Here is a 27,707-nt window from a genome sequence, read left to right as displayed (position 1 = left end):
ATATATATATTTATACATTTACAGTAAAATGAAGATATTCCCCATCAAAAGACAGTTTGCAGGGAAACAGACTAAGGTTGTATATTGTCTCTAAAAGAACTTACACGAAATGTACAAGTAATATACATTTCTTAGTTGTAGTGACAATTCACTTGATACATTAGCAGTAGGACTAAGAAATTTAGAAATAAACCAATAGAAATAACCATTCAGTTGGAACAAAAAAGGCCCTTGCAACTTTTGTAGAAGGCACACGGTGCACACTGCCATTTATGGCTATTTAAAGTTCATGGTTGGAAATGCATTCTATGTTGTCAAGTACACAAGATTTCTCCATCTGAGCCATCAGTGTGAGGCTTCAACATTTCACGTGGCTTATTAGCTGTGAGGTGCTAAAGCTGTCATAATATAAGGCTTAATTTTTCGGTTGCTATTACAGATAATTAGTGAATCCTGTGGACAGAAATACAAAATATGTACAACAGGTATTAAAAAAAAAAAAACTAAACAAACAAAAAAACCAAACAAAAGAAACAAGCTGTGAGACAAAGCAATTCAAAGCTAACAAGTTCTTGATAAATGAAAGTAATGCTGGTCTGGCACCAATAGTGATCCACCCTAAAAGCCATGTTTATTTCAAATGAATAAACACAATCATAATTTGTATTGAAAGTGGAAAAACAATCCAAAACTGTCACAGAGGCTAATGAACTGCTCGTCCTGAGTATCTTTTTCTCTAAATTGTATCCACCACTGGGAGCCAATGACACCAACAATGCCACAAAATATTCTTTGAACTCATACATATGTTCCTCAAAGTACCACATAGTCTATAAAATGCTTGTTTCTTATTTAAAAAATAGAGACTAAGTCCTTTTCTTCTGAGGTGTACAAGAGAAAGTCTTTCCGTAAAATACATGATTTTGTTTTCAATCTTACTTAGAATAACTGCAGTTAGTTTCTCTAATTTGCATGAGTATTTTGCTCATCGAAAACTTTAATGAACAAGTTAAATTATCTTCCAGAGTTGTGTTGATTCTTTAGTTAAGTCAGATGTAGGTGGGAAATCTTTAATCTTCTTTGGAAAATAGTGACTAACAAATAAAACCGAGTCTTGCACCCTTAGTGTGGTTATCAGACTGGCAAAACAATATAGTAATCTCACCCAGTTGACTAACCCTCGCGGTCATGTGAATGGTTAGGATGAGAAGGAAAGAGTGAGGAGGGGGAAAGGGACAAGAACAGTAAAGACACACAATTACAATTCCTTTGCTTTGGTTTCGCTTGGTTTGGCTCAATCACCCAACCTAGCCTTCCTGTCCAAAGTCCTCTGTGAACTTTTTCAGTTTCTCCAGGTCTTGTTCGTTAACTGTTGGCTTCGTGTTGGACTGAGACCTCAACATATCAGCCTGAAAACAGGGTGGGGAAAAAGGAAAAGAAAAAATAAAGATTTGAACATGTTCCAATGCGGAAATGGGTGGAAAAATTTAGGGTTTTCATATTCCTACCATGGATACCACAGGTTCCAACAGCTTCTCCCCAGGGACTTCCATCCATGTCATTTCAATTGCGTTTGGATCACCCGGTGAGCAAGGAGTCAGGAGGTCATCTATAGTAACTTTGGGGTCATCTCTTGATGGACCTCGTACCTTATTCAAATTAAATATTTAATTACAACATTCACAGCATACTACAGTTTAGAATTAAACAGACATTTTGAAAGGCATACCCGTTTGAAGTGGGTTGCTGACTGGACCTTTCGAACAGGCTGCATTAGAGCATCTCTGACAATAATGCTGATATCTGCTCCTGAGTATCCGTCTGTCTTCTTGCCCAGAGTGTTAAAGTCAGATTCGTTGAGACTGTTGGGAGTGGAGCCCAGATGGAGCTTGAACATGAAGGCGCGGGCGTGCTCTTCAGGCAGTGGGATATAGATTCTCTTCTCAAATCTGTGATGGTTTTATTTGACCTCAGTGAGCACACAGGCGAATGACAGCAGAACAGCAACTATAAATGACTAATAATGATTACCTCCTTCTGATGGCTGAGTCTAGAGTCCACGGAATGTTTGTTGCGCCGAGAACCAGGATGCCTTCATTGTCATTTCCAACTCCTGTACAAAAACACAATCAGTGCAAATTAAATATGAGCTTCTCTTACTGTCAAACACCTCCTACTAAAAATCTGCAATCACATAAGATTTCTATTACAGGCCAGCCAAAGAGCAAAGAAGTGGATGTTTAGATACCTCATAGGTTAGAGACATAACATCTGTGCAGCTGGATCAAATTAGCTGGAGTTTAAGTCCAGATTCAGAGCAGATTATGGAAAATTTGTACTAAATGACTTCTAAATTAGACCAGATTGAATTACACTGTTCATATTTCTGTGAACACGCTTTATGCAGCCATCCAGGATTAAATGGGAACTCTAATATTTCTTAGTAATTACTCTTACCTAAAAGGTAACTTAGCTTTATTATTTATTTTAAGCTATAAAAGAGGGATGTATGGGGTATGATTTTATTTCATTTTTAAGTTCAGTGTTCAGTAACCTAAATATTTTGAATGCTTATAAGTACCTTATAGTCATATAACAACAATTTACATACATTTGGTTATCCCATCATGGTGTCAGTAAAATTTTAAAATACAGAAAGATACTGAAATAGAAAAGTCACTTTATGGCACAAATATTTCATTACTGAAAAAAAAATCCCACATTCATTTCTCTTATTATTTATACATAATTAGTAATCACCCTTACCTTGCATCTGAACCAGAAACTCTGTCTTAATACGGCGAGCAGCTTCACTCTCATTCTCACTTCTGGACCCGCACAGCGAGTCAATCTCATCAATAAAGATGATAGAAGGTTTATGCTCTCTTGCGAGGCTGAAAAGGTTTTTCACCAACCTGGGAAGCAAAAGGAAAGCTTTTAAGGAAATGAAATGGCAGCCAGAGCTGGCTGCAGGATAGTTTTGTATATTATATTCCAATATTGCACATTATATGTTAGAAAGTAAAATCATATGGTTAATTTGTGCTTCTGTGAATTGCTGCTCACTTTTCACTTTCTCCCAGCCACTTTGAGACGAGGTCCGATGAGGAGATTGAGAAGAAGGTTGAGTTGTTTGCCTCTGTGGCGACTGCTTTAGCCAGGTAAGACTTTCCAGTACCTGGAGGGCCAAAGAGCAAGATGCCCCTCCATGGAGTTCGCTTTCCTGTCAGTCAAGCAAAGAGGTAATTTAATCTAAATTAGTATGACCACAACATCACTTACTACACTCTGACACACAACTATTTCTTCTATCATTTAAGAACCACACAGTGAAGTGGGTTCTTATTCACAGAGATTTACCTGTGAAAAGGTGCGGGAATTTGATTGGAAGTATAACGGCTTCTTTCAGCGCCTCCTTGGCTCCTTCTAAACCAGCAACATCATTCCATTTAACATTTGGTTTCTCCATAACAATTGCACCTGGGAAAAGATAAACAGTACATTACTGACAAGCCTTATATTTAAACTAATAAACATGCAAAAATATACATACTATACAGAGTGGTTTAACATAGAAGCACGCAACACCAGAAGGTTGAAGCCATCAGGTTTCAGTGGTCTTTATATTGATTTATATTAATATAAAGATTTAAGAAATGTTACAAACCTGAGAGTTGATTTTGGAACTTCTTTTTCTCTGGATCATCACCCTCGTCACTTTCATTTCTGGAGACAAAAACATATTTTATCTTGATTTTCCAATCATATGACATTAACAGCATCACATGAGCTGATTTGCTCTACTGCCCCGCCCAGTAACACACCCTTTGTCATCAGATTGCGACTCTTTGACAGGCTTAGCAGGGGCCTTATCTTTCTTCTTGAGATACTCTTTCAGCTTTTCTGCTCTGTCCAAGTATTCTGCACATTTTGCCCGGATGCTCTGTTTTGCTTTGTCACCCTGGGCTTCATCTGTCAGAAATCAGCACACACACAATATACATTACAAAACAAAACAAAAACAAACCAACAAAAATTATTGTACAACCTTTTTGCTTTAAAACGAAACCCTTCTTTTAGTACTTTTAAAATTATACAACTATTATCATTATTCTTACTATCCAAGTGTACAAAACGGCCCACGGTTTTTTTAAGTCACATGAAGTCATCTGTCATCTGACCCACAAAAACGTACAGGTATCAATGACTATTATCAAACTATGATTTCTGTCATTATCACACATGTGCCATTGTGCTGTCTCATGCCTCACATTTCACCACATGAAGGAAGTACTGAACAGCAGCCTGGTATAGGCGTAAAGCCTCCTCGTAGTTCTGGGCTTTATCCTCCTGAGCCGCCTTGCTGGCAAGATCGATGGCTTTCTAAAATAACAAAGGACAATGTCAGTTCAGTTGAAACTCGCGGCTGTTCAAAAGAATAAAGAGCAGACAACCTACAAGTCATGTCTTTGGATTATGAGACACATATAATCAAAATAAACATCAAGACAAGACAAGGACAAGTACCAGCACATAAAGTTGGAACTTTAACTGAGTAAGGAAATAATGATAATAATATTAAAACAATCTACTAAATGTCCCCTAAAGCTCACGTTAGTAAAATATAAAGTGGTCGTAATCTACTGTAAAGCTTCACCTGTGCAGTGAGGTGACACCGCGCGCACACACAAACACACAGTCAACGCTTTCTTTCACTTCCTTTTTGTGAGTTTATCTATAAAGAGCAACTTCAGCAGAATTTACATGTTCAGAGAACAACCCAGAATACCCCATTTTGCTCTTTAAATTTGATATCTTTTCTGAAGCCATTTAAAAGTAGCTAGCAGCGTTAAGCTGATTAGGTATCTTGTAGTCCAGTTGTTAGCAACTCAGTAATATTATGAGGCTTCCGGCACAATTCAGCTGAAAAAAACAAAACAGAAACGAAAAAACCCCCAAACTGAATCTTTGTAATACACATGGACCATAGTATCAGGTTTGAGTGGTCAGTATCTTACTTACTACAACACTGGCGTCTTGTGGGATAAGCTAGCCAAGTATGCTAATTAGCAGCTAATGTTACTAATGTTGTGTTTTTTAACACCGATGGAAAGGTTGAAACCAAGCGCAAACCTTAAAAACTAGCCCCGAAGTGTTTCTTACTAGCACCTAGTACACTGTAGCCAATTTATTTCAACGTTTAAACAACTTTTATGGCGTTTTTTTTAAAGCTATTTTTTAGCCTCCTCTAGGGTTGGTCCCCCAACTTACCTGTAAATTGTTGTTGGCAGCCATAACGGCGGATCACTTGCCCAGTAATCAAAGCGAACGTAACACCACGCGAGTAAACTATTTTTTAAACACTCTACTTAAGAAATCAGCTACACGCGTAGACTGTAAACACGCAAACGAGGTTTCAAGCGGACTTCTTTTGGTGTTTTCGTATCTCTGAACGGTCCCTTCTCAGAGCCGAGGAAGATACTTCCGCATTGAAAAGTCGATACTCGCGTGCACGAAATGTAATGACGTCAAGACGTAGCCTCGACACAGTCATCGTAAACACAGGTCATAGATGCAGTTCAGTAACTGTCACCATTCAATGCTGCCCTTTTTTTCTAAAACAAAAAACTGCGCTTGTCCTAACTATTTCAGCCCCGTAATTCTCTTCATTATGGTCACTCCCAATGAAAATCTTAACATTTTCAGCTCAGCCTCCTGCCTTTTTGTCGATGACAACACTTCCAAACATACATCATAGCAGTTTTTATATTTTTCTGTAAACCTTCTCTGTTGCTGTTATTGCTATCCTTGTCTTACAAATCACTCTAATCTCCACCCTCTTCACCCTGCCTGCACTCTCTTTTTCACCTCTCTTGAGCACTGTTTGTTGCTTTGAATGGCTGACCCAAGGTATTTGACTCTTCCTGACTTAACTTACGCCACTCCTTGTATTTTAAGACCTATAAAGTGAAGACTGGGTATGGATGAACTTTTTCATGCCTCTATAAATTTTGTGTTGCTGTCATGTGGTGTGTGTGTGTGTGTGTGTGTGTGTGGTTTGTCCTCTTTATATTATTATTATTATTTTTAGTTTACAACAAATAAATGTCCCTTGAAGTTTTGAAATGATAGGCAGGACTCTCACACTGCCCCACCCCACTAATTTTTTCATGATCCATTTGTACAGGGAATATTTTGTACTGTCATATCTGTAATGACCTCTTTATTCACTAGGTACTCCTGTAGTTCTTCCGCTCTGTCCAAGTACTGTTTACATTTATCTCTTATCTTCTGGTTGCCATCTTTACCTTGAGGTTCACCTGAAAGAAGAAAACAACAATGAAACAATGGTTTCAGCAAACACACAAAGATTTTCTCATCACACATCACAACTAAAAAATGTGTTGGCCTAAAACTATGTAGCTGTTTATGTTTCAGCCAAATTCAGCCAAGAGTTGAGTGTATTCCTTCACTGATGTCCAATAGTGCAGCCGCCTTCAGAGTGAAGGGACGGCGTATACTGTAATATTTCAGATAACAGTAGGGTGATATTAGCTGCGTGATATTAGTCACAACGGTGACGCACGTTTCAGAATGTGGAGAAAGTACTTGACAGCATGTTGGTAAGAGCGGATGGCCTCCTCATAGTTTCCAGCCTCGTCCTCCTCTGAGGCCTTCTGTGCTACGGCAATAGCTTTCTGAAACGACAGGACATGGATCAATAGTTCAGACCTTGTGTTTCTATTACATCCACCAGCATAGTTCATTCATGAACCTTAACAGGTCATAACACCAAAGTGTTCTATGAAGTATCCTGATGTTTCACTATCTGAAGTCAGAAACATGGATTATGAAGGAACACTAACAATAATAAAAACATTGAGGCTTTGAGCTAGTGCATAAATTGGGCCGTTCCAAAGCTGAGTAAAGGGAAAGGAAAATATAATTAAATTCTGATACTTTTAAATGTGAAAATCCAAAAAAGTTCATGGCTTTTAAAGATGACCTACCTGTATTTACCCATCTTATAATAAATTTGGTAATCAATATGCATGCACCATTTATGAAGTAATGAACCATCAGGTTCACACTGCAGATAGACACCCTGAGAGCTCCCTTCATAACCTTGGTCTGAATTTTCTATTGGAATGAACTTCCATGCATTATTATCATTCTGTAGCTGGAAATGTTTCTTGAATTTATAGAAGTGTTTTCAATTTTGTGTTTCCTGTTCAAAACTGCCAGTGAAAATCAGTCAAGACTGTTGCTGTTATCTGCCAATCTCTAAAAGAAACCTCATAAATAAAATGTGACTGTACTGTCTTTCATCTGTGTGAACAGACTGAACCTTACAATGTAAAACTATGTGGAAAATTAGCAGAGGCTATTGTGTGCCATCCACCTCTAGCTACCCATTCGTGTATTATGAAAAGCAATATACACTCAATGGACACTTTATTAAGTACACATTGCTAGTAAAGGGTTGGACCTCCTTTTGCCTCCATAGCTGTTCTTATTCTTCATGGCACGGATTCAACAAGGTGCTGGAAACATTCCTCTGAGACTTTGGTTCATAATAACGGGATTGTGTTACACAGTTACTGCAGATTTGTCAGCTGTACATTTATGATTCAAATTGGCCATTCCACCCTACACTAAAGGTGCACTACTGGATTAAGGTCTGGTGACTGTGCAGGCCATTTAAGTACAGAGAAGTCATTGTCATGTTCAAGAAACCAGTCTGAAACGATCTGAGCTTTGTGACAAAGTGCATTATTCTGTGGACATAAAGGGATCGACATGGTCAGCAGCAATACTGGAGCTTAAATGATGCTCAGTTGATACAAAGTGTTGTAAAAACATATCACACACCAATATATCACCATTACCAGCTAGAACTGTTGATACAAGGAAGGACAGATCCATACTTTAATTTTATTTATACCAAATTCTGACCCTACCACCTGAATGGCAGAGAATACGGATACTCAGACTGGGAAACATTTTTCCAATCTTCTTTTGTCCAGTTATGGTGAACACATGAGAATTAGAATCAGTTTCCCTGTTCTTAGCTGACAGGGGTCGAACCTGATGTTGTCTTCTGCTGGTGTAGCCCATTTGCTTCAAGGTTAGACATGTCTTGTGTATTCAGAGAGGCTCTTCTGCGTACCTTGGCTGTAACAAATGCTTATTTGGATTACTGTTGCTGTCCTATCTATGAAAAGCAGTCTGGCCATCAACAAGGTGTTTTTTCCCCTGTGTGGTAAATCCCACTAAATACTCTGACCAACGAGTCTGCCTCCAACATCTACGCCGTGTTCAGAGTTGCGTAAATCACATTTCTTCCTTATTCTGATGCCCAGTTTGAACATTGCTGTGTCAAAAAGTGATATCAGATGCTTTTATGTGCTATGCATTTTCTTTTATGGTTAACTAGACTGCAGTTAACAAGATTTATCAGGTGGTTATATATAAAACAAAGAAATGACCTGTTTTGTAAGTATCTTTATGGGTCTGCTTTATTGTACATATGTTATCATATATTTTAAAATAGCACTGACTAAAAGAGTCTTTACAGAACCATTATATTTTTTGTCATCTCTGCTGCCCTCTTCAGCAGCTCACTCTTAAACATGACTTTTTAGTGTCAGTGAGACTATTTATAAAAGATATATAAAAGTCTCTTTGCCAATAAACTGATTGCAGCTTCTACCTCTTGACAGAAATGTTGGTTGTGGCTCAGAATGACTTCACGAGAGACAGATTTGACATTTGTTCCACAGATTATAAACCAACACGTCATTTACGACCGTTTTAATACAGGCTATCATTTTTTTTTTTGCACAACACTGCCCCTAAATGCACTGGGTTGCTGCCGTGTGACTGGCTGATACGAGCAATTGAGCAGATTTATCTAATGAAGTGGTCGGTGAGGGTATTTACTGCCGTCATCAGATTTAACAAACAGTAGAAAAATACATTATTAAAACTAGTTAGTTCACTGATTATAATTAACCCTGACTAAAACACCTCGTTACTTCTTTCACGAACTGCCTCTGAATCTGCCGCGCTCATGTCAACCCTATTTTGCGGGCAGTGATGCAGTTAGCTCTGGAAGTGACCTAATGAGGCACACAAATAGAGAACTTAGAAAACAAAGCACGGATCAAAAAGTATCAACAAAGTCAACCGTGTCAAAACGAAACCTGCAAAACTGCAAACATGAAACACCCTCTGTGATTTCCCTCCAGTATGAGAAGAAGTTGCAAACACGTAAGAAACACGACGTTTTCCAGCCTTAAAGTTGTTGTTTTTTTAACCTACCTGCAGATTTGTTGGCTCCATGAGGAGTCCCGTACGAATTAAAGAAGCACAACAGATTCAACACCCGAAACTCTGTTTCGTTTACTCGACAATGCCAGAAGTTCCTGTTTGCTTGTCACCGCCTTAGCATTCTGACACACGCGTCCAACAAAGTAGCCTTGCCAGTCAGCCAGTCAGAAAGAATGAGAACGATGCGGGACACCCGTCCTGTCACTGAGTCACTGTACTTAATTGTTGTTGTGCTGGTTAAAGTCAATACGTGTTGCTGAATCACTGAATCATTGTCCAGCAGCATGAAAAAGCTGGTTCGGAATTTTATTGTCTGCTTTCACTGAAAAAAAATTTAGGGGTGGCGTCACACATATAAGAAAGTAAATAAAAGTCAGATAGAGAAAGTTTTAGATGCAACTCGGTTGCAGTAGTTAAAAAAAGGCACATAAATCTGGACGTTCGCATGTGCGAATACGCACTAAAATCCCCTTCTCTGATGCGACATGTGATATATGCACCACTAGAGGTCGCCCCAAGATCACCGTGCAAGAGTCAACAACGTTCGAGTCATACTGTATAAAAGTTTGTATACGGTCATTGTGAACTCCCGGGGAGGGGAGGGGGCACTTCGTAGGTGTAGAGCGCGCCAGATTCTGCTGTTCTATATTCACGCGAAAACTATACAAATAAAACATGATATGAGGTTCCGAGTGTAGGCTTAATGCTTTCACAGACAGTTTTTTTTCTATAAACAGACGTATTATTCAATAATCAGTCGTAATTCAATTTTTCCCTTTTTATGCCACACTTCAGAATCCAAAATATTGGATTGGACACCGCATTATTTAACGAGACAATAACATTAACTGGTGGAAAATTAAATTTAGTGGTCAGCACACTTCACGCTAGCTAAGGGTTGATACAAAAAATATAGTATACTAATTCCCTGGTTGTCGGCGCTCCACCTGCAGCAGCTCTATTCTCCACCAGCTGGGACCGCCCCACGCTTAAGTCTGAATCTTTCATGTGTTTGGAGATGTTTTGGTTTAAAAGCTCCTAGAAGTCTCAAAACAGGGTCACACGCAGTGACTTTACACTGTTAAATCCTTTTTAAAAAGTTTTACACCGAAAAAGGAAAGAAAAAAAGGACAAAAGATGAGCTTCTGGTGAATGCTGTGACGGCAGACCTTTGGCCCCACTCAGCGGACCAGCGTCGAGCTCAGACCATCGACCTGACACCTGATAGCTCCAGTGTGCCGCACCGTCTGGTTCAGAGCACGCAGTGCTGTCTGCGTTGAGTTTGGTGACATGCGATGGAAATAGATTACTCCTCCAAGCAGCAGAAGATCCACTTAAAAGCGTCGTTTTGGGATTAACAGACGCGTTAACCCGCTAAAAGAGAGCCCCCACGCGTAACTCGCAGCCCATTAGCGCATTTCATGGAGATCCTTAGATGACAAGACCCGCTGCACGCTGCGGGTTGCGCTCAGCAACACGGATCTGTAATTTTGGAACATGGCGAGAGGGATGAGAGGAGCTCATCTCCTCTTTGGATTTTTTATTCTTGGGTTGACGCTTTTCAGGGACGCGGACGGACAACAAACTTTTAATGACTTAACAGGTTTCAGTTTGAATCCACCATACTTTAACCTCGCACAGGGCTCCGGGATCTCCGCTACAGCAACCTGCGGACAGGATGAGGCTGGCACACCGAGATATGATTTATATTGTAAACTAGTCGGAGGGCCTACAAATGGACTTCTTACTCAAAATATACAGGTAAGGAAATAAGCCTTCGTGCATGCGTAAAAGGATGGGGACGTGGTGATTACATTGTAATGTGGGAACTCCTGTAACTAGCGACCCACTCGTCCTTTTTAATGGCCCAGTCCAATGCTCCTAGTACTACCAGGAACCCCTCCGGGAACCGTGACAATTAACTGCCCACCCTGACCAAGTTGCACAACTGCCAGAAATAGTTTTACACCATTGTAGTTGAGTTCCACATTTTCTAAAGGAAATGCCCTTTCAACAGGGGTCTTATTTCCTTAGGAGATCTCCCAGGGCAATAAGGCTTTTACAGCCCTATAATACTATAAAATGCGTTCCCAAGCTTTTTCAAGTCAAGAATTTCATTAATCTACATTAAAGATATCATATTTATTTGTTTTTTGTCGTTGTTGTTTTGTTGTTGTTGTTGTTTTAAGCTTTTGGCAGTACAGGTAAGTTTTTTGCAAGCACCTCCACCATTATTAAACATGTCTGCTAATTGTTTCTGAATACTAACGACCTGATACCTTTTAGGGTCAGTTTTGTGACTACTGCAACTCCGTTGACCCAAACAAAGCCCACCCTGTGACCAATGCCATTGATGGGACTGAACGGTGGTGGCAGAGCCCTCCTCTCTCCAGGGGGACTGTCTACAATGAGGTGAATGTTACCCTGGACCTTGGACAGGTGAGATTATCATAACTCACACTACACATGAACAGATGTCTCCTGGTTAATACCAGCTGTGTGAATAATGATAGCTCAGTGGTGTCAGTAAAACATAGCACCTGAATGTTACAAGGGGAGAAGAGGAACATTTATGTCTTCCTTTGCCATTGCTTTGTGGCTGTGAAATAAGTTATTCCATTTGTGTGAGGTGACAGAGCACCTTTGCTGGTGTGAAATGGGAAGTCTGTTATATTCTTGTACCACTTTCTGTCTTTTTGTTATTGGTCTTTGCTTTGTTTTTGCTGCTGCTGATTTATTTTTGATATGCCGGCAAGAAATCGTTTTTTTAAAACTTCTCTTTTTTCCCTTCATAAGTATTCCAAAGGTGTAACATGATTATGTTTTCAGTGTGAGCTTCATCACCTCAGCTAGCAGTAATCATGTGAATAATGTGCTGCAGTTGGACTCTTGCCAGGAATCAGATTCACGCCCCTTTAGCTGGAGAGCATGCTTCCATCCTGAGCTGTGTGTCTCTGGCAGGAGTTTGGCTAACGGCCCATAAAACAGCACCTCATGCTCAATTATCCACCGTGAGGAAAGAGAGGAATGCTGTCTCTGGATTAGGGATCAGGAGAATGTAAAATTGAATAGGAGAAGTTTAGGTGGAGGCATGGACCTCTTACGTGATCAGGGTTTTGACTAGCTTTGGAGAAGACTTCAAAAAAATAAATGAGAGAGAGGAGCAAAAGTGCTCCCCTGCACACGTGTTGCATCTTTGGCTCCCAGTGGGCACTGTGTCAGACAATGGGTGTGGGCTTTTCTGTCTCTGTTTTTAGACAGACTGAGCTGAGCAAAGCTCCTGCATGGTTAAATATAGTCCAAGCTTCCAAGAGGATGGACACATGCAGGGCTTTTAGAGATGTCTGCCTTTAATACGTGGTAATGCTCAGTTTATTTAGGAGCAGGGAAAGCAGTATTATTGCATTATAGGGTTCTAGAAGAGTGTTGCTAGATCTCGGACTGTAACTCAACCAAACAAAACCCTGCCTCCCTTCAATACAACATAATCTTAACTACATATGCACACACAACACACCCGTTTCACCTATATCACAGTTTTTCTTTTTTTTTTCCACCACGACTCTAAATGCTCACCTGCTGCCCTTGCATCCTAATGTTTAGTGCTCAAATCGTGTTAAGATATTTTTGTTTTTGTAATTTAATTATATGATCATATGTTTGCAGCTCCTTGATGCATAGAACAGGGTTGTCAAACTCATTTTACAGCTCAGTTTGATCTTAAGTGGGCCAGGTCATTAAAAACTACGGTGGGCCTGAGAGGCCAAACGGACTGCAACTTAAGAAAAAAACAGCAATAAGAAAAATGCTGCAAAAGCACACAAAACACAATGGAAATAGGAAAAATGACAAAAATAAAAAACAGAAATAGGAAAAAACTGATTTCCAAAAGCACAAGGGAAGTGTTTCTGGAGAGACAATAACCCAACGGACCAGTTGCAGGAACCCAAAACATGGTGGGTGTGTTTTATCATGATTCATATAATACTGATGACGGATTTTTAGGCTAATAGTTAGGCTAACACACTTACCTCTCATCTTTTCTTAACTCACAAAACCGATAGATCCTCCACTTCTTTTGAGTGTCTCCCAGCGCAATTCTTAGCATTTTTTGGTTCCTGCAACTGGTCCGTCGGGTTATTTTCTCCCCAGAAACACTTCCCTTGTGCTTTTGGAAATCAGTTTTTTCCTATTTCTGTTTTTGTTTTTCCTATTTCCGTTGTATCTTGTGTGCTTTTGCAGCGTTTTTCTTATTGCTGTTTTTTTCTTAAGTTGCAGTCCATTTGGCCTCTCAGGGCCACCGTAACAAACCCTCTTTCTGACAGTGTAAAGACGTTCAGCTGCACATTAATCCCTGATATCTCAGTATAAGAAGTGCAACTTCAACAGCACGCTTAAGTTTTACGACATGATAAAGAAATGCTGTAAAATGCACGAGCTGTAAAATGTATGAAAATGCAGTATGAAAATGCAGTTAAAAGTCAAAATGTCCTTTATATTTTCCAAAGATGTCCGGTTGGCTGGGCCGATTCTGGTCCCTGGGCCTTATGTTTAACACCCTTGCTCTAGAATACCAAATCAAGTACCTGACCAGGTTACTTACATTCGTATATGTGATGTTTGGGGTGTGCTTTATTTACCCTATTGCTGTGTTTCATGGCTTTCTTCCACCAAACAAACATAAGCCTGTGCATCATCCAGAAAAGTGCTCTAAGCTGCCGTGTTCTTTGAGTGTTCTGTGTAAAACTTTAATAGCTTTGTAGATTCTTTTTAAATCCATAGGATCAATTGTGTATACAGTGAAATATGTGGGCTAGACTGAGCTGAAAGGGTACTGTGGTTTCTTTCAAGAGCAACGCAGGTGGCTGTGCAGCTCTTAGGAGAGATATTAGATAAAGGCACACTTGATGTTTATGTTAGAATAATGAGGTTCAAAGAGGGGGGCTCTTTTGACAGAGCTGCTTCCGGTCTGTCTCTTTCAAAGACGACCGTTTGAAGCATGGCTTGCCAAGTTTGAAGCTAGACTAAACTGATATAAAGTGACCTGAACGGTTGCTATGATAAATTACACCAGTATCCTGCTGCCTTGGCTTTAATGGCAGTGTGGTTCTGTTGGATACTCTGTCAGTTGGACTAAAATTTAAAGTTTTTATTTTTGCTAACTTGTCTAGATTTTTTATTTGGCTGGAACATGTGTCATCACTACAAGAAGCAGTCAGGGCATAACTGGGCATTTTCATTTATTGTACTAATAACAGTCTCAGAAACAAAGATTCGGACAGCAAGGTTTTCTTTTTTTACATGTAACAATCCAAAAGAACTCGTTATTAGCTGTTTGATAACAGAGTCAAGTCAAATATTCCTGTGTTGTTGATTCATGGCAAGAGGGGGGAGGCTATCTTCAATATCCTGCATACAGAGGACTCACATCTATACATACAGCAATGTGCAATAGTTTTGAGCTTCCCCTCATTTATTTATATTTTTCTTACCTGTGTTGCAATTTTTTTATTATTATTATTTTTAGCAATAGTGTTTCAGGCCTTCTGATGGGCTCTCAAAGGTTTTCTTTGAAATCTTTTCCACTCATTTTAAATTCAGTCATTGTTCCTGACTCTTTTCAAAAGAATGTGTTTTGTTTGTTTGTTAAACTGATCTAAAAGGCACCTAACTCAAGGGATGAACCAGTGTTGTGTCTACACATAGCAGATAACTTAGCAAAGAGACGGTTTTAAATTATATTGTATTTCCTTTTGTTACTGTATAAATTGTGTGTCACAAAAACACACAATTTATAATCTACTATCTACAGTAGATGGATTGTGGCTGTCAAGAAGCCACAGGGAAACAGGGAGAAAAGGTATGTCAAATTACAGAAGAACTGGACTGTAAAACAATGGCAACAGGCCTGATGAATCCAAATGTGATTTGAATTTGATTCAAATCATCGTGAGTGTGAGAGGTACAAGAGTGAGCGTAAAACCCAAGCTCTGTCATGTTTTGGATCTGCATTTGGGTGTTGGGATCTTATCAGAACTGATGGAAATATTTTGAACCACCATGCAATGCCATCTGGAAAACATCTGATTGATAACAATTTAATTTTTTAGCATGAAAACTGATCCCAAACATACATTAAAAGCAAAGTGGTTTGTTAGTTGTTTTATATGTATAAAACTGGTTAACTTGAGCAGTAGGCTAATAAGATTTTGGTTATAGTTTTTGTTAAAAACAATTACAAAAAAAGTCCTGGTGTTTAGGACTGACGGACGGTCAACTTAGGCAAAAAAAACCAACCAGTTTTTATGTTTTAACAGCTCCATTGTTGATAATATGTTCTGTGGCCTTTTGCTCCCCTGACCCACAAAAACAGCATCCTCTCCAAGTTCCTCAACTTAACAAAGCAAACACTTCCACAGAGTGGAGCAAGGCTGCGTCTCCATTCATGTAGCAAGTTGGTCTGGAGAGGAAGAGCGAAAATGGGAATGGCTCGCAGGCAAGTCGAGATGAATTTGCATATTTAGAAAGTAATATGCCATTTTTTAAAATAAATTAAGTGACTTTTAGAGTTTAACCATTGCCAGGATTGGGACATTGAAATTCCGGGGATTTATTGTCTTATTACTGGATGAGATTATCCCTGGAAAAATGAATATTGCCTATGCCATCAACAGGAGGCTGACATTTTTGGTTTACAATAAAAGTCTTGACAGTTATGGATTGTCCTGATATTTGACTTTTGTCTCAAGACCTTTGTCGCTGCATGGGCATTTCTTTGTATGAAGCCAACTTTTTTCTCACTTTCTTTACTAAGATCTCTTTTGTATGTTGTATCCCCTCACAGTAATGATTTTAGAGATGTTGGGAAGAGAAACAAGAACTAAGGAACAAAGTTTCTAATGAGAATGTGGAGGTGCAGCATTTACACATCGTGATAAAAGATTACCGATACACCCGTGTTTTTTGGTCCTGACCTCTTACTGCCATTGCACACTTTAAAAAACTCTTTCGATTTTTCACCTTTGTTTTTCAAAAACTCTGGCATGCGTATTTATGACATTATTTATTTTAAGTGACTGTGATGTTTTATCGCTGTATTGGCCTTGGGTGATGTCTGTGCTGTTTAACTGCTGTTCTGATTTATGTAGCGCTGTAATCAGGTCACCATATAGTTTGCCTGGGTTGATGATTAAAACTGTCTTACAAACTAATCTGAGTCTAACAGACAAAACCAAGACTGAATATTTGGAAACACAATGCGTTTTACCTTTTACCAGTTCTCTGGCAAACATTTGCTAAAACCTCGCACCGCTTTCGTTAACGGCCATAGAGGTCAAATGCTTCTTGTAGCAGGATCGCTTTCTAAATTGCCTGCAGCTAAGCAATCTACACTGCACAGGCCCCCTGTCTCAGACAGGCCAAGGCAAGCAGGCAAGCTGCTCCCTGTTTTTGTGACTTCTTGGCTTTTTGACCTATGACCCATGACAAATCCTACCTTCAGTCAGGAAACGACCACAGTGATCTTCAGTTACTCCCCCTAAACACCTTAATATGATGTTTGGTGTCACTGGCTTCTTTACTTACTTGTTTAGGAATTTGCTTAGAGTGAATAACTTGGACTATACAGAGGCATGTGCAGGTTGCACAAATACACATTTTGTGTTGTGCATTTTTATTTTAGCACATTTTGTCAGAAACATACTTATTATGAATTGATGACGGCAAAAAGTAGCTTCTCTTCCTAGAACCTTTTTCCTTGTGAACCTATTTACAGGGCACAGTAAGTAAGCCATTGTTCCTCTAAATATTTATGCCATGTATCAGGCTACCAGTCACTCCTTTTTTCTGGGGAATGTATTTTAGGAGCCCTGACCACATGTGCTTATCTGCCTGAGTGAACCCAGAGTAGACCATGTGAGGCAAACATTATAGGCCTTACAGCAGTCTGTCTGATGAGAGTGAGCTGCTTCTCATTGGTAGAAGTCAGGCAGTGACTGAGTGGATCCTAGTAGTTTAAACGACGTTCTGATTAATTACGTGTTTTGTTTTGTTTCATTCTTTTTTAGCTTTGAGGCATTTCTTAAGTCGTCTGGTGTTTATCATGTTCGTGCTTTTGCTGCTTTAAATAGCCTCTGATTGCAGAATGTCTTGTTATTTGTGATTTGAAGGTTATTCATTTAGAAGGCTTTGGTAGTGTGCACACTGAGACCTTTCACTTTTTAGAAGATGTGAACAAGTTCAAGATCTATGATTTAGCTTTGTAACAAAGTGGCAAGAGAGTGACTCAGGTTAATGCAATGTTTTTGGCTCTGTCTATAATTCAGCAATCGTCAAGAGAAAAAGCTTCCAAGAACTCAATTTTGGAGACATTCCCCTGGAACCTAATCCTCTTTCTCGGGGGTTCACCTCCCACAAAAGTTGGTTTGAATGTTTTATTTGCAGCCGTCGCCCCCTTTTGTGTTAGAATCCTTCTAGGCGGTATTGTGTGACATCCTTTCTATGCTCTCAGACTCTCACAAAAGTTTGGCCCTTTTAAGCCTTGCTGAAAGTGACCCGGCCTTCTCTTTTCACAAGATAAATGGCTAGAAATAGAGAGGTGGTGTAATTTGGTGGTGAGAAAAGAGAAAACACACATAGCGTAGAAGTTATATCTGAAAACATTAAATTTTCCTGGCTTGTTGAGCACTCTTGATGCTGTTTAATCTAATAGACATTAATGTACAACCATGCATGATGCTTACTTGTATGCATGGGTGACCTTCTGGGTCCAGATTCAGTTTGCATGGCTGCACTGCGTCTCTTGAAACCATGTTAGAAGCGGATTTGTACTTTGTATAGGCTGTAATCCTAATTGAAGCTGTGATTTGCCGATGTAATCCTGAACAGTCAAAGAAGTGAGTAAATTGCTGTTGAAGAACTGCCTATCTATGCTTTGTAATAAATATTTCTTCATACTGTATAGTTGGCTCACCCCTGAGACAACATTGGCTGTTACATATCCCTTTTGCTTCGGTGACGATGGAGGTGATGTAAGTGCCTGTCTTTAGCTGGGCTGCCCAAGGCGCCAGGCCAACCCAGCAGATATTTACAACTACACTAACAGTCACACTGTGCTAGTTAGCATTAGCAGAGTGCATCACGGGTGACTGTTGGACAGCAGCTCCTCTTAAATCTGGAGCTGTGATGTGGAAAAGCTTGTGGGGGTTAACGTGGGATCTGTTCACCTTTTCAAGGGCCACGCCACCAGTTTGTACATAGTAATGTTATTCAGTGGTCACAGGTTTACTGACGCAGGCATTGATGCAATGGGAAGTTTCCTAGACCCATTTGACAGGGGTGTTTCATGAATAGCTCACCCATATATACACCCATGTATACTGCAGCACAATGCAGCAACATAGCTGCAGAATTTTACACATCACTACTAAAGCACTGTGTTCCATAAATATTTTTTTTGTTTTTTTGCTTAGATTCCAGTTTTTTAATCAGATTCTATCACTTGGTTATTAGATCGCTGATTTCTTCACATTACAGCCAGTTTTGAATTTGCATTGCTTTTAATACATCCTCCAATGAATAACTACTGTCACACTGGACCCCCTTTTGCCTTCCGAGCTGCCTTAATTGTTTGTGGCACTGAGTCAACAAGGTGCTGGAAACGTTCCTCAGAGATTTTGATCCATATTAAAATCGCACAGTTACATCCATGATGTGACTCTCCTGTTCCACCACATCCCAGAAGTGTTCTTTTGAATTTAGATCTGGTGGCTATGGAAGCCATTTGAGTACAGTAGACTCATGCTCAAGGAACCCGATTTAGATTATTTGAGCTTTGTGACACGGTGTGTTATCCTGCTGGAGGCAACAATCAAAAGATGGGTACACTGTGGATATAAAAGGATGTACATGGTCAGTAATTAGGTAGGGTGTCTTTAAATGAAGCTCAAGTGGTTATTTTCTTGGCAAAGTGTGCCTAGAAAATAACACGCCCACCATTACACCACCATCACCAGCCTGCATCTTTAATACCATTCAGGATGGAGCCATACTTTCATATTGTTTCTGACCCTGCCAGCAGCAATTTGAGTTCATTAGACCAGACAACTTTTTTCCAATCTTCTTTTGTCCAACTTTGTTACTCTTGTGTGAATTGTAGACACAGTTTCCTGTGGCACTTGTTGTGGTAGTGTTGTCACCCAACACTTCAATGTTCAACTAGTTTCAGAGATGCTCTTCTGCACATCTTGGTTGTAACAAGTGGTTATACAAGTTACCGTTGCCTTCCTATAAGCTCAAAGCAGTCTGGCAATTCTCCTCAAATATCTAACATTGACAAGGAATTTTCAACTAAGCGTACATGGCTAAATGCACTGAGTTGCTCCCATGTGATTGGCTACTTATGTATTTAAGTGAAGAAGCAGTTGAACAGATTTACCTAATAAAGTGGCGACTGAGTGCATAATGTTCAAAGCAGAAGTAGAAATGTGCGGCATTATTACCAGAAATACTTCTCGTGCAATTTTTAGCCAACTGCTCGTCGTCACCATATAACTTCTGTCATGGAGACAGAGAAAAACATACCAGACTACCCCCTTCTCCTTCCACAGCCCACCTGTTGCACACAGACAAACAGTTGTACACTGCATTATTACAGACTGGAGTGCAACTGCTCCATCCCCACTGCGCTACGTGTCCTGTCTGGCACGGGTGATCCACTGTAACAGAAGGTGATGCCTCCCCTCCTTTAAATTGCATTCTTCTGATTTTATATCAGATTTTCAGGCGCTCACTGTCAGGATTGTGCTCTCAATCTAGATTTAGTTTTTTTTGGTTGTACCCTTTGGTTGAACTTTGGGATTATGATGTTCAATATTGCTAACAGTATTGCTAGCTTATGTCTCATTTCCTACCTGTTTAACATTAAAATAAAATAAAAGACATGGAAATGTTTGACACAACATTTTGATGATTGAGGAAGCTGTGAGAAAACCCTAACCAGTTCATTTTACAGTACACTTCATTTGATCTACACAAAAAGATTATAATTGAAGAGATCCACGTGGCAGGCATGCCTAAAAGGAGTATAACAACCCAAGGGTCATGCAATCAGCTCTTTTCTTTTGAGATCTTGTAGCTCCACAGCTCTAATACCTGAAGGGGCAAGCATGTGTGAAGTTAGAGGGTAGAACCTCTGTGTAGAGGCAACAGTGGGGCTGCAGATCACACTGAATGGTGCAAGTATATCACTTCTGAGCTGTCGCACATACAAAATGGGTTATTCATGTGGACAGTTTTGGGCCTGACATGTTAAGGGTTGATGGGTTTAGGAATGATTAGTGTGTGTGCATGTGTGTGTGTGTGTGTCAGAATTAATTTACACATTTCTACAGGCCCAAAAAGGAAAGGAAAATATGTTGTTATGCTGTTAAAAAGGTGTTTGGTCACGAGGGATGTGAATGGCTTTGTTGTTCTGTTGCGTTAATTAGGAGGTTGGAGGAGATCTGGATGCTTTACACCTTATATATATGACATCAGGTCTAGGTCAAGAATTTAAGAAGGGTGGTAAAAAGCGAAGAGGGTAGTTGTCAAACCTGTCAAAGCTAAAACTCTGACCTTTTTGACACCCACCCACACAGCCCTGTGTTGTGGGTGTTGAGAAGTCAGACCTCACGGCAGTACGAAGCCGCAGATGCTGGGAGGGGGAGAGGATGGTACTTCTCAACTGCCATTCCAAGTGTTTTTTTTTACCTCAAGCTTGTCAGTGTGTTTCATGTCTTTCGTGCCACTACTCATGCACTTAACATGCTGTTACAGTATTTCATGGTTCCTTCAAACAATACGTAGGTGCTGGACATATTTCAAGAGCATGTGTTTAGACTGGCAGGACACAGTTGGAAAGACAGGCCTGAAATTAAGCAAAGCCATGCCAGGACAGGCATGGCTTTGCTTAAGCAGTTTCCAAGATCACACTGTCTGTTTCTAGCTGTGTTTGTTTCCGGAGGATTCATCTTGCCAACACTCAGTGTTTGGCATCAAGTCAATAATAAGTCCCTGAATCTTTGTGTCATCATCGCATTACTTGTAACTAAACTTTGAGATTGCATAGCGACTTGCAGACTACAGCTCAGTTTGTATCCCAAAAAGCTAGTTTTGTTGCACTACCCATCTTGAACCCAAATCTCTGTTGAAACACAGCTGGTGTCTGATTGTTTCAGCACTCTAATTTGGACTTTGGCTTCTTTTTTTTATTTTTTGTGACACTGGAGGATCTTGTTGCCATCTTTATCATCACAAGTGGTGGAGGAGATTTTCACTGCTGAACGTTGATGTCAGCAGCAGGTTCCTGTAAGCAGGGACACACTCTGCTTTGGGGGCATTAGGGGGGAAGGGGAATGTGGCGCTATGTTTGGAATCTGAGATGGGTCTGCGTGCCAGCCAGCAAGTCTCTCGCCACTGCACTGACCCTTTTTCTTTCCTTTTTTTTTTTTACACTCGTGCCATCTCACCCTCCTGACATCTCTTAACGTCACTGCAGCCCATGTGAACCAAACTTCCTGCAGGTCCTCATCAGAACCAGCATGCTGATTACAGGCAACTCCTGCTTCTATTTTTAGATTGCAGCCCGTGCATCCGTGCATCTTTTTTTTGTTAGTTGCGCATCCTGTGGCATGCGGGTGGAAGTGTTCTCTGATTAATTTTAGGACACACCCTATTCAAAGCTGTGGTTGCAAGTTGTTTTATTTACTTTCCGCTTGGACCCTGATTAAAGACGTTTCCTGATTTGCAAACTGTTTTGTTGTTTATTGGTGATTGTCTGCAATCTTCAGGCAGAAAAAAAAAGGCGGACGTTTCCGTAACTGACCTCTGAACTCTCTCAAAATCCATCAACCTAAGGGCTTCTTGAACTTGAGGTTTTTTCTTGTCAGTATAATTGTGGGTCCTTTTCGACACAGTAAGTCCACAGCAGATGCATTGCCAGACTTTGCTCTGCTTTGATATGTTTGTATTAGAGCTCCTCGTCTCATGCAAGTGAGTAACTGGAATATTTCAAATGCTTCCTTGGGCTTTCATCAATGTGCTGTGGGATGCTGGACGAGTGTGGGCCTGCCTTCATCCGCCTCGAAGACAGACAGTCTGTAGAAATGTCTGTTATTGAAGTAGTGCACCGCATTATGTAGATGCAGTTACATTCATGAGCTTAGCAATGAGTGCAGGTACTGCAGGTTATATGTTTTTGAACCATGCAATGTTTCCGCGTGCCAGCTCTTAGATAAACTCTTTCTAAACCGTGCTAAACAAGACATGGACGGGTGTGGTAGTCGGGTGTAGACGAGGCCTTTTTGTTGACACTGCAGGTGTCACGTGCAGGATAGTGTCAAATGTTTGCGATCCAAGCTATGTCAAGTCCATGCCAAGTCATAACAAAGAGACCTTTGACTGCACAAATTACATTTCTTTTGTACAATGTTCAATCAAGCTGAAGTCACCCGCTTTTAGGGCTTGATAACGATGTTGACGAACTGTAAAGGAAATGTACTGCGGTGAATATCACGGGCCTGACAGAAAGCTCAGTGTTGGCAGAAACCGTCACTGACATCATTCTCTGGCCTCGTGTGGACTGAGTATTCTGATGGGAGGTGAAGATAGAAAGTTCGGGGAAGCATACAGGGATCATGTGGGCTGCACCTGCACCAGTTTATACACTCTAACAAATGTTGGCCACACAGATACCGCTAAAGCTGAGACTCAAGAATAAAAGGGCTCAAAACAGGAAGTTCTTCCTCGTTCAAAGCCATTAATCCTGTGGTGATCATTTACAGAGATAATACAGCCAAGCTGTTGTTGTATCCATACATTCACAAGAGAGGAAATGATATCTTCAGAGCTCCAGGTCAAGCAGGGAACTTTGACAGAGCAAGTACAGGAAACTGTATTTTGCCAAAATTCATTCTGAACACTGGGTGCTTTTTTATTTACCCTCCTCTTTGCTCTCTCTCTCTTTTTATTTTTTTTAAATTTTTTTTATTTTTAGCTCTTCCATGTCGCATATGTCCTCATTAAGTTTGCGAATTCACCACGTCCTGACCTGTGGGTGCTGGAGAGGTCTGTCGACAATGGGAAAACCTTCACCCCCTGGCAGTATTTTGCACGTAAGTTCATATGTTAATGCATTAAAAACCTTCTCCTGCAAGCTGGTGCACTTTTTGTGCTGTGAATCAAACATTGAATCCTCTTGAATGTGGTCCCAACTTGAATCAATTACTCAACTGAGTTTCAAATCAAGGAAACGTGCAGGTCTGCAGAATGCCTTTTAAAATAAATAAGTGCCGTTTTCTATTGTTGTCTATAATGATGTAATTAGTGATGACAGATTCTTTTAGACTCTGTTCTCATAAAGGTTTTCTCTGTGGATTAAATTAAAAAAAAAAATCAATTTCAGTCATAAATACACAGATAGGGCAGAGTTTCATGTCTCTGCACTACACAGCTTTGGGCCTTTTTATGGAAAGGATTTAAAATTCAGCCTACCAAAAGCTATCACAGCAATCCAGGGTATTATACATTTCTAGAACTGGCAGAGGCAAAAAGAGTGTGGTCATCATTAACACTATTAGTTATACACGTGTCTTTCCTGCCATGACAAGTCAAAGTGTTTCTGTAAAGAAAAAGGCCTGCGGACAGAGTTAAAACTTTGTACTGCAGTATGTTTAATCAGAGACAGATTTAGACAGGGAGTGGGTGTGAACAAAAACCTTTGATTAAATTTGACTTGTTGAAAACATGCGAGAATGTCAGCTTAATGACTGATTTTGGTGTATTAAAAGTAGCAGGTGGTGACACGCTGCAAATCTGACACTGAACTGCCACCATTTTACATACTTAATGCATATTTTGTATGTGCTGATTGGATATCTGAGGGAGGGTGGGATGCGTGCACAGAGCCTGCCAGGAGACACAGCTGTGACTCATCTGTTTTACAGTCTCAAGGTTTCTCTTCAAGTTTGTGTTCTTTCAGGAGCTATCATGAGTTAGAGACTATTAGCTTAACCTTGAGCTTTACCTTTAAAAAATTATTTCCAGCTGCATAAACACTGCAATTGCATATTATATCATTCCTTCCAGTGTATATACACTGAACAAAAATATAAACGCAACACTTTTGTTTTTGCTCCCATTCCCCATGGGATGGACATAGAGACCTAAAATTCATTCCAGATACACAATATAACCATCCCTCCCAAACAGTGGTCACAAATCAGTCCAAATGTATGGTAGTGGGCACATCTGCTATATTGAAATAATCCATCCCACCTCACAGGTGTGCCACATCAGGATGCTGATCTGACATCATGAGTAGTGCACAGGTGTACCTCAGACTGCCCACAACAAAAGGCCACCCTGGAATGTGCAGTTTTGTCTCACAGCAAAATGCCACAGATGCCACAAGCAATGAGGGAGCGTGCAATTGGCATGCTGACAGCAGGAATGTCAACCAGATCTGTCGCCCGTGCATTGAATGTTCATTTCTCAACCATAAGCCGTCTCCACAGGCGTTTCCGAGAATATGGCAGCACATCCAACCGGCCTCACAACCGCAGACCTCGTGTAACCACACCAGCCCAGGACCTCCACATCCAGCAGGTTCACCTCCAAGATCGTCTGAGACCAGCCACCCAGACAGCTGCTGGAACAATTGGTTTGCACAACCAAACAATTTCTGCACAAACTGTCAGAAATCGTCTCAGGGACGCTCAACTGCATGCCCGTCGTCCTCATCGGGGTCTTGACCTGACTCCAGCTCGTTGCCGTAACAGACTTGTGTGGGCAAATGCTCACATTCGATGGCGTCTGGCACGTTGGAGAGGTGTGCGCTTCACGGATGAATCATGGTTCACATTGTTCAGGGCAGATGGCAGCTGAGAATGTCCCAGTTCTTGCATGGCCAGCATACTCACCGGACATGTCACCCATTGAGCATGTTCGGGATGTGCTTGACCGGCGTATACGACAGCGTGTACCAGTTCCCACGAATATCCAACAACCTCGCACAGCCATTGAAGTGGAGTGGACCAACATTCCACAGGCCACAATTGACAATCTGATAGACTCCATGCGACGATGTGTTGCACTGCATGAGGCAAATGGTGGTCACACCAGATACTGACCGGTTCTGGGTCCCCAGACCCCCAATAGCGCAAAAAACTGCACATTCCAGGATGGCCTTTTGTTGTGGGCAGTCTGAGGTACACCTGTGCACTACTCATGATGTCAGATCAGCATCCTGATGTGGCACACCTGTGAGGTGGGATGGATTATCTCAATATAGCAGATGTGCCCACTACCACACATTTGGACTGATTTGTGACCACTGTTTGGGAGGGATGGTTATATTGTGTATCTGGAATGAATTTTAGGTCTCTACGTCCATCCCATGGGGAATGGGAGCAAAAACAAAAGTGTTGCGTTTATATTTTTGTTCAGTGTATATAGAGAGATTTGAGATTATTTAAAATCCCAGTTTTTCCATTTAAAATTATACTTCTTTGGTCTTTTCCTTTTGCGTCATGCAAAAGGAACATGATCCTTTTTTTCATGTGAAGATGCCAATGTAATTTCTTTACATTGACAAGAGAACTAATTAATTAAATAAATGATTTATTATAAAAATATAAAGAATAATGGGTGTCTTCTTCTCCTTCTTCTTCTTTTTTTTGGCAGATTCAGCACGTGAGTGTATTGAGAGGTTTGGAAAGCAGCCCAATGCCCGTTTATTAAATGATGACGACCAGCTCTGCATCACAGAATACTCACGGATCATCCCTTTGGAGAATGGAGAGGTAAAATAAAAATGTATTTCTTTCTCCTTTTTTCTTTTTGAAGTAAATCAAATAGCTTGATATTGTAATAAGCATTGTAAATGGATTGTAAATTTGTATTGTTTAGGTTGTGATATCCCTTGTCAACGGCCGTCCGGGGGCCAAAAACTTTACCTACTCACCTGCGCTGCAAGACTTTACAAAGGCTACCAATATCCGCTTGCACTTCCTCCGCACCAACACCCTGCTCGGCCACCTCATCTCCAAGGCCCAGAGAGACCCCACCGTTACACGCAGGGTGAGACACACTGAACAACCTCGCACTATGGTGTCATGCTGGCAGGCTCTTGTTTCCCATTTGGCCTTTGCAGCACCCACCTGCTAGCTTGTTTTTTCTGAAACAAGCGCACAGGCCTGCCCACATGTTCACCTGTGTTGAGACCCACTGCCAGGTCTGTCTGTTATCTATCATATGAGTCATCTTGGTAATTTCCTTGATACAGAGTAGTGTACAGGACTGTGCAAAACATCTGAGCTACTCCTCATTTTTTTAATATTTTGCTTCCAGTAGCCAATATTTCTCCAGGCTTTCTGAAGATCTGTCATAGTGTTTCTTTGAAACTGGCTGGTTTTTCACTTATTTTCAGTCAAGTCCTTATATTTGACCATTTTTAGGGGAACACCTATAAACAATTCAAGCATAAAAAGGCACCTAAGTTGCAAATAATTATTTGTTTCCATTTCATGTCAAAAATAACACACTCTGACAGGAAGAAAAAAAATAATTTTATCAGCAACAAGCTAAAGCCCAAAGCGCTATTAGTCGAAAACTTTGTATATCTCAGCATGGTGTGCAGTGTGTCCTGAAAAAAACTTTGAGGAAACTTGTGGAGGACAAAAGCGGCAGACCTAACGATGAAAGTTATCTGAAAGTTGTGTCCTTAAGAAGGAAAAATATCCTGACCTAGGACCGGAGAGATAGATCTGACCTTTGAGTTGATCCAGCTATTGTTCACTGAAGCCTCATCAGAAATGGTCAAAGGTGGCTGCCAAGAAGCCAGAAGTACAACAGTGTCTACAGCCATCTGTAAAACATTGAGACGACTCTGTCATGGTTTAGTCCTGCATTTCAGCCGGTGGGTAAGGGATGTCATGTCAAAACTTGTAGAATTATGAACTTTAAAAAATAATATCACATTTTGATCCATCATGCAGTACCATCTGGAAAGCATCTGATTGGCAGCAGGTGCCAATGATCAATGATCCTAGACACACTGCCAATGCAGTAAAAGCATACCTGGAAAGGAAAACGTGCAATGGAACGCCATCAGTCATTGTTTGGCCTTTCCAGGAGCCTGAACCTCAACATTACTGAAGCAATGTGAGATCATTTAGACAGAGAATGAAACAAAAGGCAGCCAAAATCCAAAGAAATGATAAGAAAGCTTCAGGCTGTGCTGAAGAATAAATATGGTGCTACCAAATACTTACTGTCAAGCCTGTTAGAACTAAACAAACCATTTTTTTTTTGGTTTATGTTTTGGCAAAATATAAAGA

The 27,707-nt window shown here is 40.4% G+C and overlaps 2 protein-coding genes across 3 annotated transcripts in view; one reads left to right on the top strand and one right to left on the bottom strand.

Annotated features, from left to right (window-relative positions):
- Nucleotides 1–156: 156 nt before the first annotated feature.
- vps4b (vacuolar protein sorting 4 homolog B) lies at nt 157–9,396 on the bottom strand. Of its 2 annotated transcripts, XM_085378183.1 has the most exons (13): nt 9,325–9,396; nt 6,587–6,698; nt 6,220–6,320; nt 4,272–4,383; nt 3,825–3,972; nt 3,668–3,726; nt 3,361–3,480; nt 3,067–3,223; nt 2,767–2,915; nt 2,032–2,113; nt 1,730–1,949; nt 1,509–1,649; nt 157–1,409 (listed from the first exon to the last, which is right to left on the bottom strand). In XM_085378183.1, exons 1-13 carry the CDS (start codon nt 9,343–9,345, stop codon nt 1,308–1,310), a joined length of 1,524 nt encoding a protein of 507 aa, XP_085234309.1. In that variant the 5' UTR covers nt 9,346–9,396; the 3' UTR covers nt 157–1,307. The 2 variants fall into 2 exon arrangements, with proteins under 2 accessions (XP_085234309.1, XP_085234310.1); XM_085378184.1 differs by lacking the exons at nt 6,220–6,320; nt 6,587–6,698; nt 9,325–9,396 and adding an exon at nt 5,272–5,494.
- A 1,105-nt stretch (nt 9,397–10,501) lies between these two features.
- Nucleotides 10,502–27,707, top strand: part of LOC146613406 (laminin subunit alpha-3-like) — a 60,499-nt gene continuing 43,293 nt past the window's right edge. Inside the window, exons 1-5 of the mRNA XM_085378182.1 lie at nt 10,502–11,094; nt 11,620–11,772; nt 23,366–23,483; nt 26,053–26,171; nt 26,278–26,448. Of these exons, the coding sequence (XP_085234308.1) occupies nt 10,831–11,094; nt 11,620–11,772; nt 23,366–23,483; nt 26,053–26,171; nt 26,278–26,448 (825 nt within the window). The 5' untranslated portion in view covers nt 10,502–10,830. The remainder of the gene's footprint in view (nt 11,095–11,619; nt 11,773–23,365; nt 23,484–26,052; nt 26,172–26,277; nt 26,449–27,707) is intronic.

Source organism: Diplotaxodon limnothrissa, linkage group LG18 (genome assembly GCF_057381915.1).
Source record: "Diplotaxodon limnothrissa isolate DT_005_m linkage group LG18, D_limnothrissa_male_GT1.1, whole genome shotgun sequence".
In the NCBI taxonomy this organism is placed as follows: domain Eukaryota; kingdom Metazoa; phylum Chordata; class Actinopteri; order Cichliformes; family Cichlidae; genus Diplotaxodon; species Diplotaxodon limnothrissa.
Note: the sequence above shows the minus strand (reverse complement) of the source record. Positions and strands in the feature narration are given on the sequence as shown.

Coding starts and splice junctions, on each gene's coding strand:
- vps4b (XM_085378183.1), bottom strand. CDS start 9,345: ATGGAGCCAACAAATCTGCAG. Junction 2,916..3,066: donor TGGCTGGGAGAAAGTGAAAA/GTGAGCAGCAAT, acceptor TTTGCTTCCCAG/GTTGGTGAAAAACCTTTTCA. Junction 2,114..2,766: donor GTTTCTGGTTCAGATGCAAG/GTAAGGGTGATT, acceptor GTTTTTGTACAG/GAGTTGGAAATGACAATGAA.